Source organism: Rutilus rutilus (assembly GCF_951802725.1).
Source record: "Rutilus rutilus genome assembly, chromosome: 7".
Taxonomy (NCBI): Eukaryota; Metazoa; Chordata; class Actinopteri; order Cypriniformes; family Leuciscidae; genus Rutilus; species Rutilus rutilus.
The window spans coordinates 35,850,900-35,866,947 of record NC_140221.1 but is presented as its reverse complement, the minus strand read 5'-3'; the positions used below and the strand labels follow the sequence as shown (position 1 = coordinate 35,866,947).

Here is a 16,048-nt window from a genome sequence, read left to right as displayed (position 1 = left end):
GAAGCATAGCCTATGTGCAATGATGGCACTTTTCGTCCTCCTTCGCCTCAAAATCATGGTGATGTTTGGCGAACTTCGCATATATCGCAGAGCTAGCATCAAGCATATTTCGTGTCCGCCCATCTGTGCAAGATAATTTAACCCTTTAAGCATGCGCAATGTTTCAGATAGTATGGCAAGTGTAAACACATGAATCGGATATGGGTCACAGTTGAAAGAACGTGTAAACGGACGGTCAAAAAGAATCGGATAAAGGTAACAGATCAGAATTGGGCATCAAGACCTGCAGTGTAAACGAGGCCTAATAGAACGACTCTCTTTAGAGCTCTGAGGATGGAGGCCTTATGATAACAACTCTTCCAAGAAAGAGGAGGCCTAGCTACATTCAACTTCTGTCAGGGAAGCCTAAAGAAGGCCTAGCAACTTGACACAGATATAACAGATGGAGCTGAGGGGAGGGAACAAACAATGGTTAAAAAAGGACTCCCAACCTAGATGCAGGAAAAGAGTGCTACTACAAATCAGTGCTACTGCCCAATTCTGGCTCCTAACAGAGGCCTCAATATGCTGACTCTCTAAAACGAGAGGAGGCCTAACTACGTTCTATACTCAGGGCAGCTCAAAGGAGGCTCAAAGAGAGCCTACAACTTGGAATTGAATAAAGGGTGGAGCTCTGGGGGAGCAGAAGCTTAAGGCCACGTCCACACGAAGCCGGTGCGTTCCCGATCCGATATTTTTTTTTCCTCGTTCTAAAAAAAAATTCCGTAAACACGGCGTCGTCTCAAGAGATATCTGCGTACACACGAAACCACTGAAACCGACTGAAAACGGTGTAGTATATATGCCAGACCAGTATGGGGCGCTGTAATTCTGCCACAGAGATACACTATACACGGAGAAGAAGACTTTGAGCATGCGCATAACCTTGCGCGCTGTATACGAACCAAGAAGAAGAAGACAAAGATTATCGCTTTTTGCTCACCACAGTTGCAGAGAAGCAATAGATTTTGCTGTAATAAAGCTAGTAGGCTTAGTAGCTTCTGCAGCACGAATACAATCATATAAGTCCGCCTTTATTGTTGTTGCTGTTACTCGTGACACAGACGACACGTGATGTGATGACATCATCGTTTCACAAAATATACGGATTGGCTGTACACACGAAACCGCAAGGGTGTCGTTTTCAGATTTATCCACTTTGGGACCCGGTTTCAAAAAATAGCGGTTTCAGTCTCCCAAAATGCCGGATCCGTGTGGACGAAACGCCAATACGATAAAAAATGTATACAGCGAAACGCGTCTCCGTGTGGACGGGCCCTAAATGTACAATTCTCTTAGAAAAGAGAAGGCCTTGCAACATGTTATCAAAAGAGCAGTCAAGGGGGCTTAAAGGGAGCCTAACAACTCAGCAAAGTTACCACATCAAAGAGGCACGTACTGCACCTAACAACTTGATACTGCCCCAAGGGGAGCAATGAGAAGCAGTGTCAAAAAAAGCTGTACCAAGGAAGCTCAAAGGGAGCCTAACAACATGACAACACTACAAAGCAGGGGCCCCACAGGAAGATTCTCATAACAAGAAGAAGCCTAGCAACACTCCAGACCTAAGCAATAGCTAAGGAGGCTCAGAGAGCCCAAAACAGCTTCAAGAGGAGGCTTGATGGAGCTTAATCAACTCTTAAAAAAAAAAAAGCCCTAACTCGAGTTCGAGGGAGCGGAGGCCTGAAAAAAAGTGATTCTCTATAATGACAGGAGGCCTAACAATGCTCCACTACTGTAAAGGCAGTAGCCAAGGACAACCTAGAATACTGCCTAGCTGAGCTCTGAGGTCAGAGACCTCAGCATAACTCTCTAAAGCGAGAAGCGGCCTTACAAAGTCCAACGCTCAGGACAGCTTAACAAGGAGGGGCCTTAACCGCGGGGCCTGAACCGCAGAGTGCAGGTGCTCAACTCTCATTCCTCAGGAGAGAATCAAGCCCAGGTGGAACAATTACTGCAACTGCATTGTCATAGTCAATCGCACTAGTTCAAACATCAGATTCTATCACTCTGAAAGGAATCATACGAGAACAGACACGAATGCATCGCTATGAGTGCCTTAAACTCCCTTCAGATGAGAGCCGAACGCGCTCATGCAAACGCTTAATAGCCTACTATCTCTCTGGAGAGAGCAGAAAGGAAAAAGCTCCTTACCTGTCTCTTGTTGTCAGTTTTTGAATGCATCATAGCTAGCACATCCCTCAGGAGCTAAACGCACGTGCTCCTCATTCATATACAAACAAACAGTCTCCTGAAAACAAGAAAGAGGATCAAGTATTTCACAGGTGCCCTTTTATACTCTCGGTCACACCAGTGGTGACATCATAGGCTGCCGCCTGCCAATGTCAAGTTCATTGTCGTGTTTAGACTCAGACACTGCTTCAGACACTGTCACACTGGAGGTATTCCCCATAGCGCCCTCTAGGGGACGCAGCGCAAGTTCCCTTTCGAAAGAGAACCTAGTGTACATAACTGATTACAAAAAAGTAAAACTATAAAGGACCAGTTATTTCAACAAAATGCATCAAATGTGAGGTGTCACGCAGGGAATTCAAAGAATGTAATTTTATGGTTTTCACTGTAAATTATTCAGTGACTTGTTCTTTTTCACTACATTAAATGTATGGTTAAATCTATTACAGTTATTCACTGTATATAGTACGGAAACTTTCTGTTAACCAAATAACTGTTTTTCACTGTATTAGGTCTTTTACCATTAAAATCACAATAATTTTTTACATTGTAGAGTATGTGTAGACATGCTACTGACTATATAACTTTGCAAATACATGTCATCTTATTCTAATAAGATGAACCCTAACACTTAACCCTAACCTATCAGTCTTCTAACAGTCTATTAATACTCTTATGAGTTTAGTTGATATGTAGTTGCAAAGTTTCTTATAGTTAGTAGAATGAATAAAGTTGACCATTGAAATAAAGTGTAACCTTGCATTTTCCAGACAGAATTGGCATTTGAATTAAAGCACATTGGAATGAACACTGATTAATTGAAACTTCCTTACGTACACACTCCAAAACATGCTGTCCCTCTTATCTGAATACCAAACAGTGAAGATCTACAATTTTATAAGGATGTCATTTGAGGTTATGTCATGAAAGGCTCGAAAAATAGAATGTTAAAAGAAATCTTTAAAAGACCCAGATGTTATATTTTATTTAATACAGAAGAAAAGTATCATCATAGGGTCAAAGCCATTTGAACAGATTTAATGCTTTTATGAGCATATAAGCATAAAAAGCGTAGAAAAGGCTTTATTTATTTTATTTTTTTTAATGCTGTCTGACTGCTGGGAAAATAAATCACGAAAATGGGGCACAACACTAGCCTAGAAATCTAGACGCACCCTAGCGGCAGCAAAATTATTTTGCAGCCAGGGTGGGTCTAGCAACTCTCAATAGACCTTTTTGCTGCAAAAACCTAAATTGGGTCAGGCCAATCACGTCGTGTATAGAGTAGGCGGGGGCGGGCTTAACATATGACGACAGAGTTGCGACGGTTACCTGCTACTTGAAAACAAAGAATGGCAGCTGCGGATGGAGAACAATGGTCTTTCGAATCGGCTTTGGCCGCAACTCTGGAGGACTTGGAGTTAAGTTTTTCTTTGAGAAAAGAACAAAGAACGGCACTTAAGTCATTCTTAAAAAAGGAAGATGTGTTCGTAGTTTTGTCGGCCAGATTTAAAAGTTGAATCTATCAACTATAAGCTCCGCTGTTGGGAAAACGCTCTGGTTGGTTGAAGCGCTGTCCTATTGCGTGCAGAGGGAATTCGAAAGACTGCCGTTTATCCCGCCCATCAGATTGACCGTGTCTATGGTGAGTTTCCAGACTAAACATCTTGATGTACGTCTGGCTTGCCAGGCTAGCACAACAGGGCATAAGTGACTGAATTTAAGGCTTAGATCAAACCAGCAGTTGGAGATGAGATCTTTTTTTTTCTTTTTCTTCTGGGTCTGATTTGCCTCCTGGGGTGTTTACCAAAAGCATTGTTAGCCAACTGTGGTCACTGTCATTACTGTGGTTCTGTCATAACCAGTTGAATGATTTGGCATTTCCTGAAACCATAGTTTCAATGACCATTCGCAAACACTGTTGCAAACATACGTGGTTGGAACTGTTAGAAGCATCGTTTCTTGTTAAAATGACGTGATCTTAAATAGATCATGCTCTTGAGCACAATAAGCAAGCTAACATTCAGTACATTCTATATCTTTCATCCCATTTAAATATACACATTTTAATCTATATATTTTAGCATGTCATTAATCATCGTTTTTGAGGACTGCAATTGAATTGCAACGTGAATTAAATACAAAGTTCTGTCATTAAACTCCAGATGGTGTGGGCTGATAACTAAGTCCTTAACCCAATCTGCTTGCAATCACATCATTCTCTAGGGCACAGCTGATTGATTCCTTCTGTTTCATTAGCCAATAAACTTACTGCTCAACATTCAGATACTTCCTAATAGTTTGCTGTAGAAGTTTGCAGCGTGCTTTCAGTAACCCTACATCTTCCCCAGCTCCACCTGTATAGATCTGCTAAAGGGGTGATTCGCGCATGCTTGTACAGCAGCGGCATTGTCGTTTGTGTATTGGCAGTGGCAAGTTCCATACTTCCTCTGCAGCAGCAGCAGTTATAATAGTGGCAGCAATAAAAGCAGAAGCAGCAGCAGCATAGCATATTCATTACCATGCCAAACTCTCAGAGAGTTGTCATGACAGAACTATTATAATGTTAAATACATTAACTGCAATCTCAAAATGATTTATTAGCAGAAGTTATTTCTCCACCACCAGCACATGACGTCATTAACGACAATCATAAACTAACTACACTAAGCTAAACTGACGTTAAACTAACGACAATGTTGAACTAACGTGGTTCAAACGCTAGAGGTATTTTTAAATGACATGCCCTAATATGTCCTAAATTGAATATGGTTCACATGATGGTTAACATAAAAATCTTGTCTATAGATTAAAAACGTTCACTAACTTTTTACCCAAACCGTTATACTGTTATGTTCCTCTGGTTATTTAGCATACTTGAATAAGATCTTTTTTTAAATCAAAGATGGCCTGTGTAGAATGCGCAATGTCCCTGGTCATTCACTAGCAACTATCCTGAATTGTTACATGTCTATTATAACGTTATAACATCTATTTTATAAATGTACATGGGTTGCAAACAAAATTTTGCATGAATTAAATATCTTTCTATAATAATTGTGTTGAATTAGCTAATTTTAATAAGATTTGAACAGCAACATTTTGAGGATTTAGTATGATTAGCACTCCTAGTGTTACATCATCTCCTTCACAAATATTTGATTAATACTGTAACAACTGCATGTGCAAATAGTGCAGTCAAACACTTACTAAAATATATTTTCAGAAGATATCACCACTTTGAGAACAGAGTAAAAAAAGCCTTTATAGATTATCCCACAATTGCCACCAAAAAAGTATTACCTTCAAACCTTTTCATTTCAGAATTTATCTCATTCAATTATGTGTCTATTTCTCGAATTAAATAAATCAATCTGTCTTTCACAAATGGATAGTCTAACAGAGCAACAGCTTTTCAACATCACTAAAGAGTGCTTGATAGATTGATATGTTCTTAATATTTTTGACAATAACTTCAAGAAAACAATTTTCCACATGCTGTCTGCATCTTACATTAAATGTGTTTCTCACGACAAAATATATTTTAGTTTGCAGCTCATGTTACAAAAATAGAAACATCTCCAAGACCACCTGATGTATAACATTTTTAATAGTTTATGTATTTAAATTACAAGCAAACATAACATTTTTGGGTTCATTTATCATCTTTGAAATATATACATTGAATTCACAGGCACAGAGGAAACAGGCACAGGCTTAACATTTTACATTATCACCTCATAAATAAGTGTCACCCATATCGTTTCAATTAGTATTTCATTTAAGACCTATAACGGCTTCACATCTATAGAAATTACAACAGTTAATTCTTGCAGAACTATGAAAAATCCAAATAGACATTTATATCTACACACGGTGTGGACAAACACCCTCACACGCACTAACGTCACACAAGATCAAATAGCAACATAGAAATGTATTTTATGCATTAAAATAACTGTGCAACAATACATTCAGTTCTTCTGTGGCTGGATTTAATGGTATGTGGAAAATCCTCTTTTTGCAGCAGTTCAAAGCAAAACACCCACCCACTGGGCAAGAGTATCCTATAAGGATGATACAATACAACAGTCACCTCTGTGTTAGCTTGGTTTAAACAGTTGGCTCCCTTGACAAATCTCTCCGCAGACTAAATGTGCTTTTAGTGTATTTTTTACAATCCTATCACACCATGTCCAGTGCAAATAATTTCCCCAAATTTCCCCAAGCTGGGGCCACTGGAGCAGCCGCTGGGATAAGTGCCTTGCTTAAGGGCACAGTATATCTGCAGTAATTGAGCCAGTTACCTTCTAATTATCACCTCCATTACTGTAGCTGTATCATAGTATTACTGTAGACCTACATTAAAGTCAGGTCAAAGTAGGTAAATTATATTTGATTTATAGGTTTTGTTCACTAAGCATTTTTTTTTATTCTTTGCATATGCACATAAGAAAAGCCCCAGAAAGAGATTTCAAGACTTGGTCCATTGCATGTCATAAGCGGCAAAAAATACTGACAATAATTAACACTGTCAGATAAAGGCTACTGGTCAAAGTGGTCACATTAAACTGCACCAGTTATTCACACTCTCTGCTAGAGCAACGGGAGTTCAGTTCATACATACTTAATGGCGCAAGAATAATTTTAGCAAGTTGTGAATGAAAGCTCACCCCAGAGACCTGGCCAACCTATTATTTTTGCAATAAATACTAACACAGGTAGCATTATAAAAATATAATTGTTGTGATATATTTATATTTTATTTCTTAAGCTCAGATTGGGTACTCTGGGTTCGGGCAAAAATTTCGAGCTTGGAGCCCTCCCCTGGACAGCACGCCAAATGCGCATAATCTTTACTCTGTTTAATTTGATGTAAGTGTGAACTCGTGAAAAGCCCCTTTAAATCCTACCAAAGGTAGAAATACACTGTATGACTTTTGCCCCAGTTTACAGTCTGGACAAGTCGAAGCTTGTAGTCAGAAGCCAGAGACAATCAGCAGATTTTGGACAGGTGGAGTTGACAGATTTCACAGAAAATCACGTAGTGTATGATGTGCACAGACTCCACATTTTCCAGCTTCAGTCTACGATGATCCCCATCCATTAGTAGAAAATCAAACAAGTTTTTAGAACATGTTTTTTATTTATCACGTATCTCCTAGCAACAAGACGCATGTTTCTGAGTGAGTTTGTTGTGTTCAGAATAAATTGAAAGTCTATTAGTGTGTGATCCTCAGTTGTGTATGAGGCCCAGTTTTTCAGCAAGTGTATGATGTCAACGTCTTAAAATCTGTTCTGATTTTAAAAGTCATGTAGTGTGTTCCACTATGGAGTTGATTTGATTTTCTAGCTGTTAGGTAAACTTTTTTTCTTGAAAAATGGAACAGAGTTTCTATTTAACATCTTATACTTCCTGTATTTATGTAATCTCTTCCATGCAACACAGTTTTTTCGAAAGAGATGGTTTTAAGTGTCATTTTCAATAAGATGGAGAGGACTAAATGACAGCCGTGGGTGAGATAAAAATGATAAACCGCATCACCAGGATGGGAGACTGTTATACTGCTTTCATATGCAAATATGTGTTTATAAAAATTCTGAAATTCTAAAAGAGAAAATAGAATGGAGAAATCTTGGGTGCTTCCTTAGGACTGCTGGATGGCATTGCTCTTGACAATACGGCCAATTAGAGGCAGGGCTCTGAGTTCCGCACGGAAGCTGTGATTGAGCCAACAGTATATAAAGGGGTTATAACAGGTAGAGCTCATGGCCAACCAGTGGAAAGTAAAGTACAAGGCATTATTAGCCTGGATCATTTTACTTGACAGCAGCACAACATAACAGTTTAGAGGAAACCAGCAGATAGCAAACACAGCCACCACTGCGATCAGCATTTTCAAAGTCGTCTTCTTCCTCCTGCGATGAGCAGCCGATTGAGCCAGTGTGACATCACCGACGGCATTCCGGAACCAAACCTTCTTGGCCACCACGAGGTATGATAAGGAAATAATCGCTAAAGGCAACACGTAGAGGAGAACAAAGGAGGCAAGATCCAGATATTTCCAGAAGAGATCGGAGGGATGAGGGAAGCTGGGCAGACATACCATCCGTACTCTGTTATTGCTAAAAGAGTTAAGAAGAGAAATCTCTTAAATGGAAAGTACTTCTATCATCAATTACTCGCCCTCATTTTCTGCAAACCCCAAAAGGTTTTGGTTAATCTTCTAAAAAGCCTGGTTTCTCCTAAGTTTTTTTGTTTCTTTTTTCTCCACCCTGTCACCTGATGAAGTTTCAGTTCCTAGTCTTCGGCTTACTTAGTTGGGGACACTTAATATTCATTGACTTGACTGCACTGAAAAAATGTGTATTGTATAAAGCGCTATATAAATAAAGGTGACTTGACTTGACTTAAAACACTGAGAGGTTTTTGTCCGAAGTCTTGTGAAGAGATATGATCACTTTATGTGATTAATAGATTTAATTTAGGCTTTTATTTACATCTAAACATTGATCAACATAAATAAACAAGGCACACTGGTAAAATGGAAGCTCAAACATACATGTGTGATGCACAAGAACAAATGAAACATGCACAAGCTTCTGTGTTTGTCTGATGTGCGCTATGTCCAAGACCTGGATTAAACAGCTTGATTTATATGGATTCGTTTTACGAAGCCTTTGTGACGCGACCTTTCAGATCTTTTAAGTTTTGGTTACCTGGACATTCACTGGAGGGAAAGAAACCTCTCAGGTTTCGTTAAATATATCTTAATTTGTGTTTCGATGTTTAACCAAAGTCTTATGGGTTTGAAATGACATGAGAGTGAGTAAATTATGTCAGAATTTTCATTTTTGGGTGAACTATACATCACACTATTGTTAATGAAGAAAAGCCTATTAATTTTTCATTGTTTTAAGCAATTTCATGCAAAATAATTAATTAACTGTGATAAACTAAATTGCATTTTTCAAGCTCATAACTAGAACTCATTCAGTAGTACAATCAAGGATGACAGATTAAATACAATGAGAGGCTTCACTGGGCAAAAAACGTATCTCTCTGAAGCACTTATCTCTCTATTCAGGCATGACTTTGAATGCAGCTTTTTAATATTTTTTAATTTAACAGTGATTTCTTGTACCCCTGCACTGCAAAAATGTTTTCACTATGACATTATAACATTATTATTATTTCATCTAATTAAATTGTCACAAAGTAATTTTTACTTGATTTTCAAAATAAATAAGAAAGAATAAGAGAAAATTCATACATAAATTCAAAGCGCAGCAGTTTCTGGTAGATGGCATGAGGTAGAGAGAAGCAGGACCCCATCAGCCAGATAACACCGATCCAGGCTACGCCCTGAAGCCGAGACATCCGCTGTTTCATTGGATGCATCACCACCTGATGGACAGCAACAATCCCCATGACTGCACATTGGTATTCACTGATTTACTAAGTTTTGATAAGAGGTGTGAAAAAGCTATTCACTCTAAAGGTTTCATTGACAATATTTTACAAAAGGCTGTTTGTGAGAACATTTACCTGGTGTCTATCAATGGCGATGGCAACCAGTGTAAGAACAGAGACATGGACAGAACAATACTGTGCAAAGCGGCTCACATGGCACATCACTTTCCCGAACACCCATGTACTGTAAACAAACCGAACCTGAGAAAACAAGTGAAGTGGCCTTGGATCCAGATACATGTAAGAATTAAAAAGCATGCATGCACTTGTTCACCCCCACCCAATCACAGAGAGATGAATCATGCACATTCTCTAAGTCTTTGCTAAACAATTAACAATGTTATAGAGACAACACACCAAAAACTTTTGTTTGGAAACACCACCACCAAACACCAGTACATTATTAAACTGCTTCAGCTATTCATCGGCTCAGTGACAAATAAAGATGTCCAAGAAGATAACAGTGAGAAATATTTTATAAATCCTGTTTTAAACCCATGTGTCAAGTTCTTATATTAAACATTCTTATTCATGTTGGATGTATCATTTTAAGAACATTATTGTTGTTTGTTTTTAAAAATATTATGATGTCAAATGCTGTAAGAATAAAGTATTACATAGGCTATAATAATTATTCACGAGTGTACAACAAACATTTTCAAAAATATTTTTTACATTTATTTTTAAAGTAGGCCTAATTAATCAACTCAAAAAGACAAAAAAAAAAAATGTCAAAAAGGTGTAATATTTAATTGTTTTCTTGTCACATGATAAATAATGGCTTTTGTTGGTAAACCCACACATAGATTTGGCAGAAACCTATTAAGAAATAATAATAAATAGCCTACTTAGGTTAAAGGCTACTAAGATTTCAAGAATTTCAGCCTTTTCCAATCTAAGGACAGTTACACATTCAATTTATGTTTTCTTTTTTGAGCGAATTGTATTGTTTAATGCATTTCGAATAGACTAGATAAATCCAAGATTAGGACTATGAGCGATTGACCTGTAACAAAATTGTCTTTTGTATTGTATTTTGTATAAAATTGTATTTTAATAAAATAAAAATAAATTAATAAAAAATTAAGTGAATAAGTGAAACTCGTGTAAACTTACCAGTGTAAAAGGCGTGTTGAGGAGAGTTATAAGGATGTCAGCAATGGCTAAATTCATGATGAACAAACTTGTCACTGAGTGCATTCTTTTATTCTTAATAACAAAGTGACAAACCAAAACGTTTCCGAAAAGCGAGATGACGATAATAACGGAATATGAGACGATGAGAAGCACTCTAATCGTCGGTCTGTGAGATTCAGACTCATAATTCGCTCCTCTCTCGTACATTGCGTCCAAAGAGAAATTAAAAAACGTGGAGAAATTCTGAAAGATATAAAACTGCGAGAATAAATCCAAGGAGGTGTTTCTGAATGTCATCGTAACGAGATTATCCGGAGCAGGTGCAGTGTCAAAAACACCAAAGCGCAGTTCTGAGTCACCTTTGGACACAGTCCGGTGATGTTTGAGTCAGCCTCCTGCGAGACAAACGCTGCGCGAGCGTCAAGTGAAGCGGATTGGATGAAAGCCAGGATCAGTGATGCGTCTCAAACCCTGGCATGATTCTAATCACAGTCTTCGCTGCCACTTCACACTCACACAGTCAGATGTAGGCTACCATCACCACTTCTCAGTATAGCCTATGCGCCTCACTGAAGAAGGTCACTTTTAATTCAGTTGAAACAAGCCTCAATAAACCCATTTATCAAAAGGGGCTTTTTAAATTAAAAAACGTATCCAAAAGAGATATCAATTTAAGGGCTTTCTTATTTTTAACTAATTTTAAAGATTTGCACAAGAGATTAACCTCATTCATCCACTGATTAAAGTTGGGTTTAGATTTAAAGGGCACCTATTATGCAAAATTCACTTTTACATGGTGTTTGAACATAAATGTGTGTTGGCAGTGTGTGAGCAAAACCACCCTAGAATGATAAAAATCCACCCAGTGGTTTTTTTACAATCTCAATAAATCATAAGCACTGTCTCAGAATGAGCTGTTCTCAGATTCGGCGCAATGTGACGTAGAATTGAGCAGGCCCCTCCCACGACTGTTGAGTGACACTTCAGTTTGAGCATAGACCCGCCCTGAGTGAGCTGGACACAGAGTCTGCCATTGTTCGACGCTTGAGCAGCTGTAGACAAGAATGTCTCCTAAGCGATTGAGGTGTGTTGTTGATGGATGTAAGAATGCAACCCGGTATCACGACAAGACGTGAAATAATCACGTTGGTCCCCTTTGGAAAACGTGTAGATGTCACAGTTTAACGTCCTCAAACGTGAATCATACACGTTTGCCATTGAAGATATCTGTACAATTTCCTTACCATTTTCTAGATTATAAATGTAAGATCCCTTCTACTCCCACACCTAAACATACCCATTTTATGGACAATATTAAAATGATAAAACGTATGGACAGATATGTGTATGAAAATGGCATTTTTATGAACAATATGGCATTAAAAGATAGTTTGAGCCACGAATCCTACCCCTAAACCTAACCATAACCATTTCTTAAAACTACCTAGGCAACAATTATAAAGAAAAACAACAGACAGACGAGTATAATCACAATAATTTATTTATCGTTCCTAATAACCATAATATACTGACCTTACAACACAACATCGATTCACAAAATACATCAATTTTATTAGCTTGATGTAATCCAAACCTTCAGAATCCATATATTATTTGCAAGAAAAAGATCCAAACTCAGCCCTTTATCCAGTAATCGTCATCTTGACCGTAAACGTCAAACCCCGCGCTTGTTATGAATTCAAATTCAAAAATTGCGCCCTCAAGGTTACTATGGTTACGGCAATATCAAACGCTCATTGGCTCTCGCCTCGCCTGCTTCGTCACAGATTGCGTCATGCACATTCACATTTGAAATGAAGCGCGCAGCCCTCAGAGCGAACCGAACTACCGAACCGAAGACGGATTAACATTTTCATGGATTTGAATTAATAACTTAAATTCTGCTCTGTTACCTCATACTGCCAGAGAGGACTGCGACACATCGTCACGTGAACAACTTTTGGTACCGATTTTGACATTTTCTCAATAAATAAATTATTGTGGATTATACTTGTCTGTCTGTTGTTTTTCTTTATAATTGTAGCCTACGTAACTTAGTTTTAAGAAATGGTTATGATTAGATTGGGGTAGGATTAGCAAACGTCCCGGGTTAATGGTACGTGTAAGATTCACGTTTGAGGGTAACGTTACATGTGTATGATTCACGTTTGAGGACGTTTTAAGGGATACTCCACTTTTTTTCGGAAATATGCTCATTTTACAACTCCCCCAGAGTTAAACAGATGAGTTTTACCGTTTTAGAATCCATTCAGCCGAACTCCGGGTCTGACGGTACCACTTTTAGCATAGCTTAGCACAGATCATTGATTCTGATGAGTCCAGTAGCATTTCTTTCAAAATGACCAAAGAGTTTCAATATTTTTCCTATTTAAAACTTGACTCTTCTGTAGTTAAACCGTGTACTAAGATCGACGGAAAATGAAAAGTTGCGATTTTCTAAGCCTATATGGCTAGGAACTACTCTCATTCCAGCGTAATAATCAAGGAACTGTGTGGCTGTACCATGGGTGCAGCAGGCGTAATGATATGACACAGCGCCTGAAAATAGTCCCCAGCTCGGTAACTTCTTCCAACGTGACCGGGACTAAGTTTGTCTAACCTATTAGACCTATTTTCAGGCGCTGCGTCATATCATTACGCCTGCTGCACCCATGGTACAGCCGCACAGTTCCTTGATTATTACGCCGGAATGAGAGTAGTTCCTAGTCATATAGGCTTAGAAAATCGCAACTTTTCATTTTCCGTCGATCTTAGTACACGGTTTAACTACAGAAGAGTCAAGTTTTAAATAGGAAAAATATTGAAACTCTTTGGTCATTTTGAAAGAAATGCTACTGGACTCATCAGAATCAATGATCTGTGCTAAGCTATGCTAAAAGTGGTACCGTCAGACCCGGAGTTCGGCTGAATGGATTCTAAAACGGTAAAACTCAACTGTTTAACTCTGGGGGAGATGTAAAATGAGCATATTTCCGAAAAAAGTGGAGTATCCCTTTAAGATTCACGTTTGAGGGTACGTGTAAGATTCACGTTTGAGGGCGTTAAACTGTGACATCTACACGTTTTCCAAAGGGGACCAACGTGATTATTTCACGTCTTGTCGTGATACCGGGTTGAAGAATGAACATAGCAGTCTTCATTTACTCTCGTTGTTACTCAAGGATGGATCTGTAGGCTACTGTTTGTGATCAAGCTTACACTCTCCGGAGCAACAGGCCTAACGTGACTGGACACGGAAGAAATGAAAGTGCGAGCGTGCTCTTTATGACAGCTCTTCGAGTCATTTTACAGATATAAGGTTTACCAGTTTATTTAGCACCCACTGAAAAGGTGTGTATATTTGTTTACTGTTAGTTGTAACAAGTGTTTTGTGTACTTAGCTGTGTATGTTGTTGATAATGAAAGGGAGAGAGAGAGAGAGAGAGAGAGTTTATGGATAAGACTTTAATGCGCACTTCTTATACTATGTTTATTCAGCTCTTACAGAGATTCTCTGGAGTAAAACTAATGCTCATATTTAGTGTGATGTACAATAAACTTAACTGAACTCGTCAGTATATTTTGGTCATCATTCGGACGGGTTTTGCTACAGCAGGCTTGTATTAGTGGATAAAAGCAGATGACAAATAAGTTATAACCATAATTAAACTACACTATACCTGTTCTATCTCATACAGCATATATTCTCTGGCTCTGTGGGCATTACTGTCCGACTCCGAGTCGAAATGAACACTGCAACAGAGAGTTTCTGTTCTGATATTATCAGATGAGATTGTCCTGACTCTGAGCGAGCTCGTGAGGCTCCGCCCCCTGTGCCGTGCAGCAGCAGTTAATTTGCATTTAAAGGGCACACACTAAAACAGCGCGTTTTTCTGAGCCCCAAAAAATTACAATTTAAACATGCTGTAAAAAATGATCTGTTGGGTATTTTGAGCTAAAACTTCACATACATACTCTGGGGACATCAGAGACTTATTTTACATCTTGTGAAAAGAGTCATAATAGGTGCCCTTAAACCATCTGCATTTATGAATGAAAAAACTTTCCAAAACATTACAAGAAATGAATAACAAAATCACACTCTTTGTTTTCCAGACATACACCAAACCTAATTAACTTCACCGTGAGGGGTGGGAGTTCAATCCTCCTAGATCTTAACCAATTCTGCACCTCAATCCAAAAGGGTTGTACCCTGGTAATCCAGAGTTCTCGCGAGAGCACAAGTTGAATTTGCTCAGCAAGATACTCTGGTGTAGAGGCCTGCATTTCAGCCCGAGCCCGACGGGCCCCGACTTATTTACGCCCCTAGGGCCGGTGTCGTGCCGAATTTTGACTCCTGCCAAATTATTACCCCCCTAGTATTGGTAGGTTTAGGATTAGTTGTGGGGGAGGGGTTAGGATTAGGGGTGGGGTTAGGATTAGGCAATCAGGTACTGACTTCAACGAGGGGGGTAATAATTTGGCAGGAGTCAAAATTCGGCACAACACCGGGCTCGGGCCTAGATTTGAGGCCCGTGCAGGGCTCTACTCTGGTGTGGAGTAATGATGCTCATTAAATATGCCCCTCGATCTGAGCTGCACCAATCACATCGGGTTATCTGATATAGGCGGGCCAGAGGCGAGCTAAACAGATGATGACAGCGCTGTGACGTCGAAGTCATTAGTAAACATTGCAAGATGGCTATGGATGAATACCAGTTGTTTGAAACGGCTTTGGCCGCTACAATGAACGAGTTAAACTTGGCTTTTTATCTAAAACAGGAACAGAAGACGCTGCTCAAATCGTTCCTTTGCAAGAAGTTTTTGCTGTTTTGCCGACCGGATACGGTAAGAGTATAATCTACCAGTTAGTATGGAGTTTATTGTTGTGATTGGTCGTAGTGTTATCCAATTGCGTGCAGTGAGATTTTCAAATGCACGCTTGGTGCCGCCCCTCGAGCTGGGCGATTTTCATTAGTCGACGCCAGACCATTAATCTTTTAGATTTAGGTCTGGATTTCCAGGCTAAAAGGGTTGCACCATATCACAACAAAAGATAACGTTCTCTATTTTCAATATTTGTTTCACAAAAAAACACAATTATTCACATCAAAATTACATTTCAATCTTAAAAATTGATTAGTAGGAAAAATCTCATTTAAAATTTTGACGTTCACCTCCTTTAATGGCTCGTCCCTGTTGCCG

General features: G+C 38.9%; 1 protein-coding gene across 1 annotated transcript; it reads right to left on the bottom strand.

Moving 5' to 3' along the window:
* Positions 1–6,776: 6,776 nt before the first annotated feature.
* On the bottom strand, positions 6,777–11,140 carry gpr83 (G protein-coupled receptor 83; the record flags this gene model as incomplete). Its single annotated transcript, XM_084414888.1, has 4 exons — positions 6,777–8,358; positions 9,507–9,640; positions 9,782–9,907; positions 10,823–11,140. The coding sequence occupies 4 exons, from the start codon at positions 11,138–11,140 to the stop codon at positions 7,881–7,883; spliced, it is 1,056 nt and encodes a 351-aa protein (XP_084271014.1). The 3' UTR covers positions 6,777–7,880.
* Positions 11,141–16,048: the final 4,908 nt, after the last annotated feature.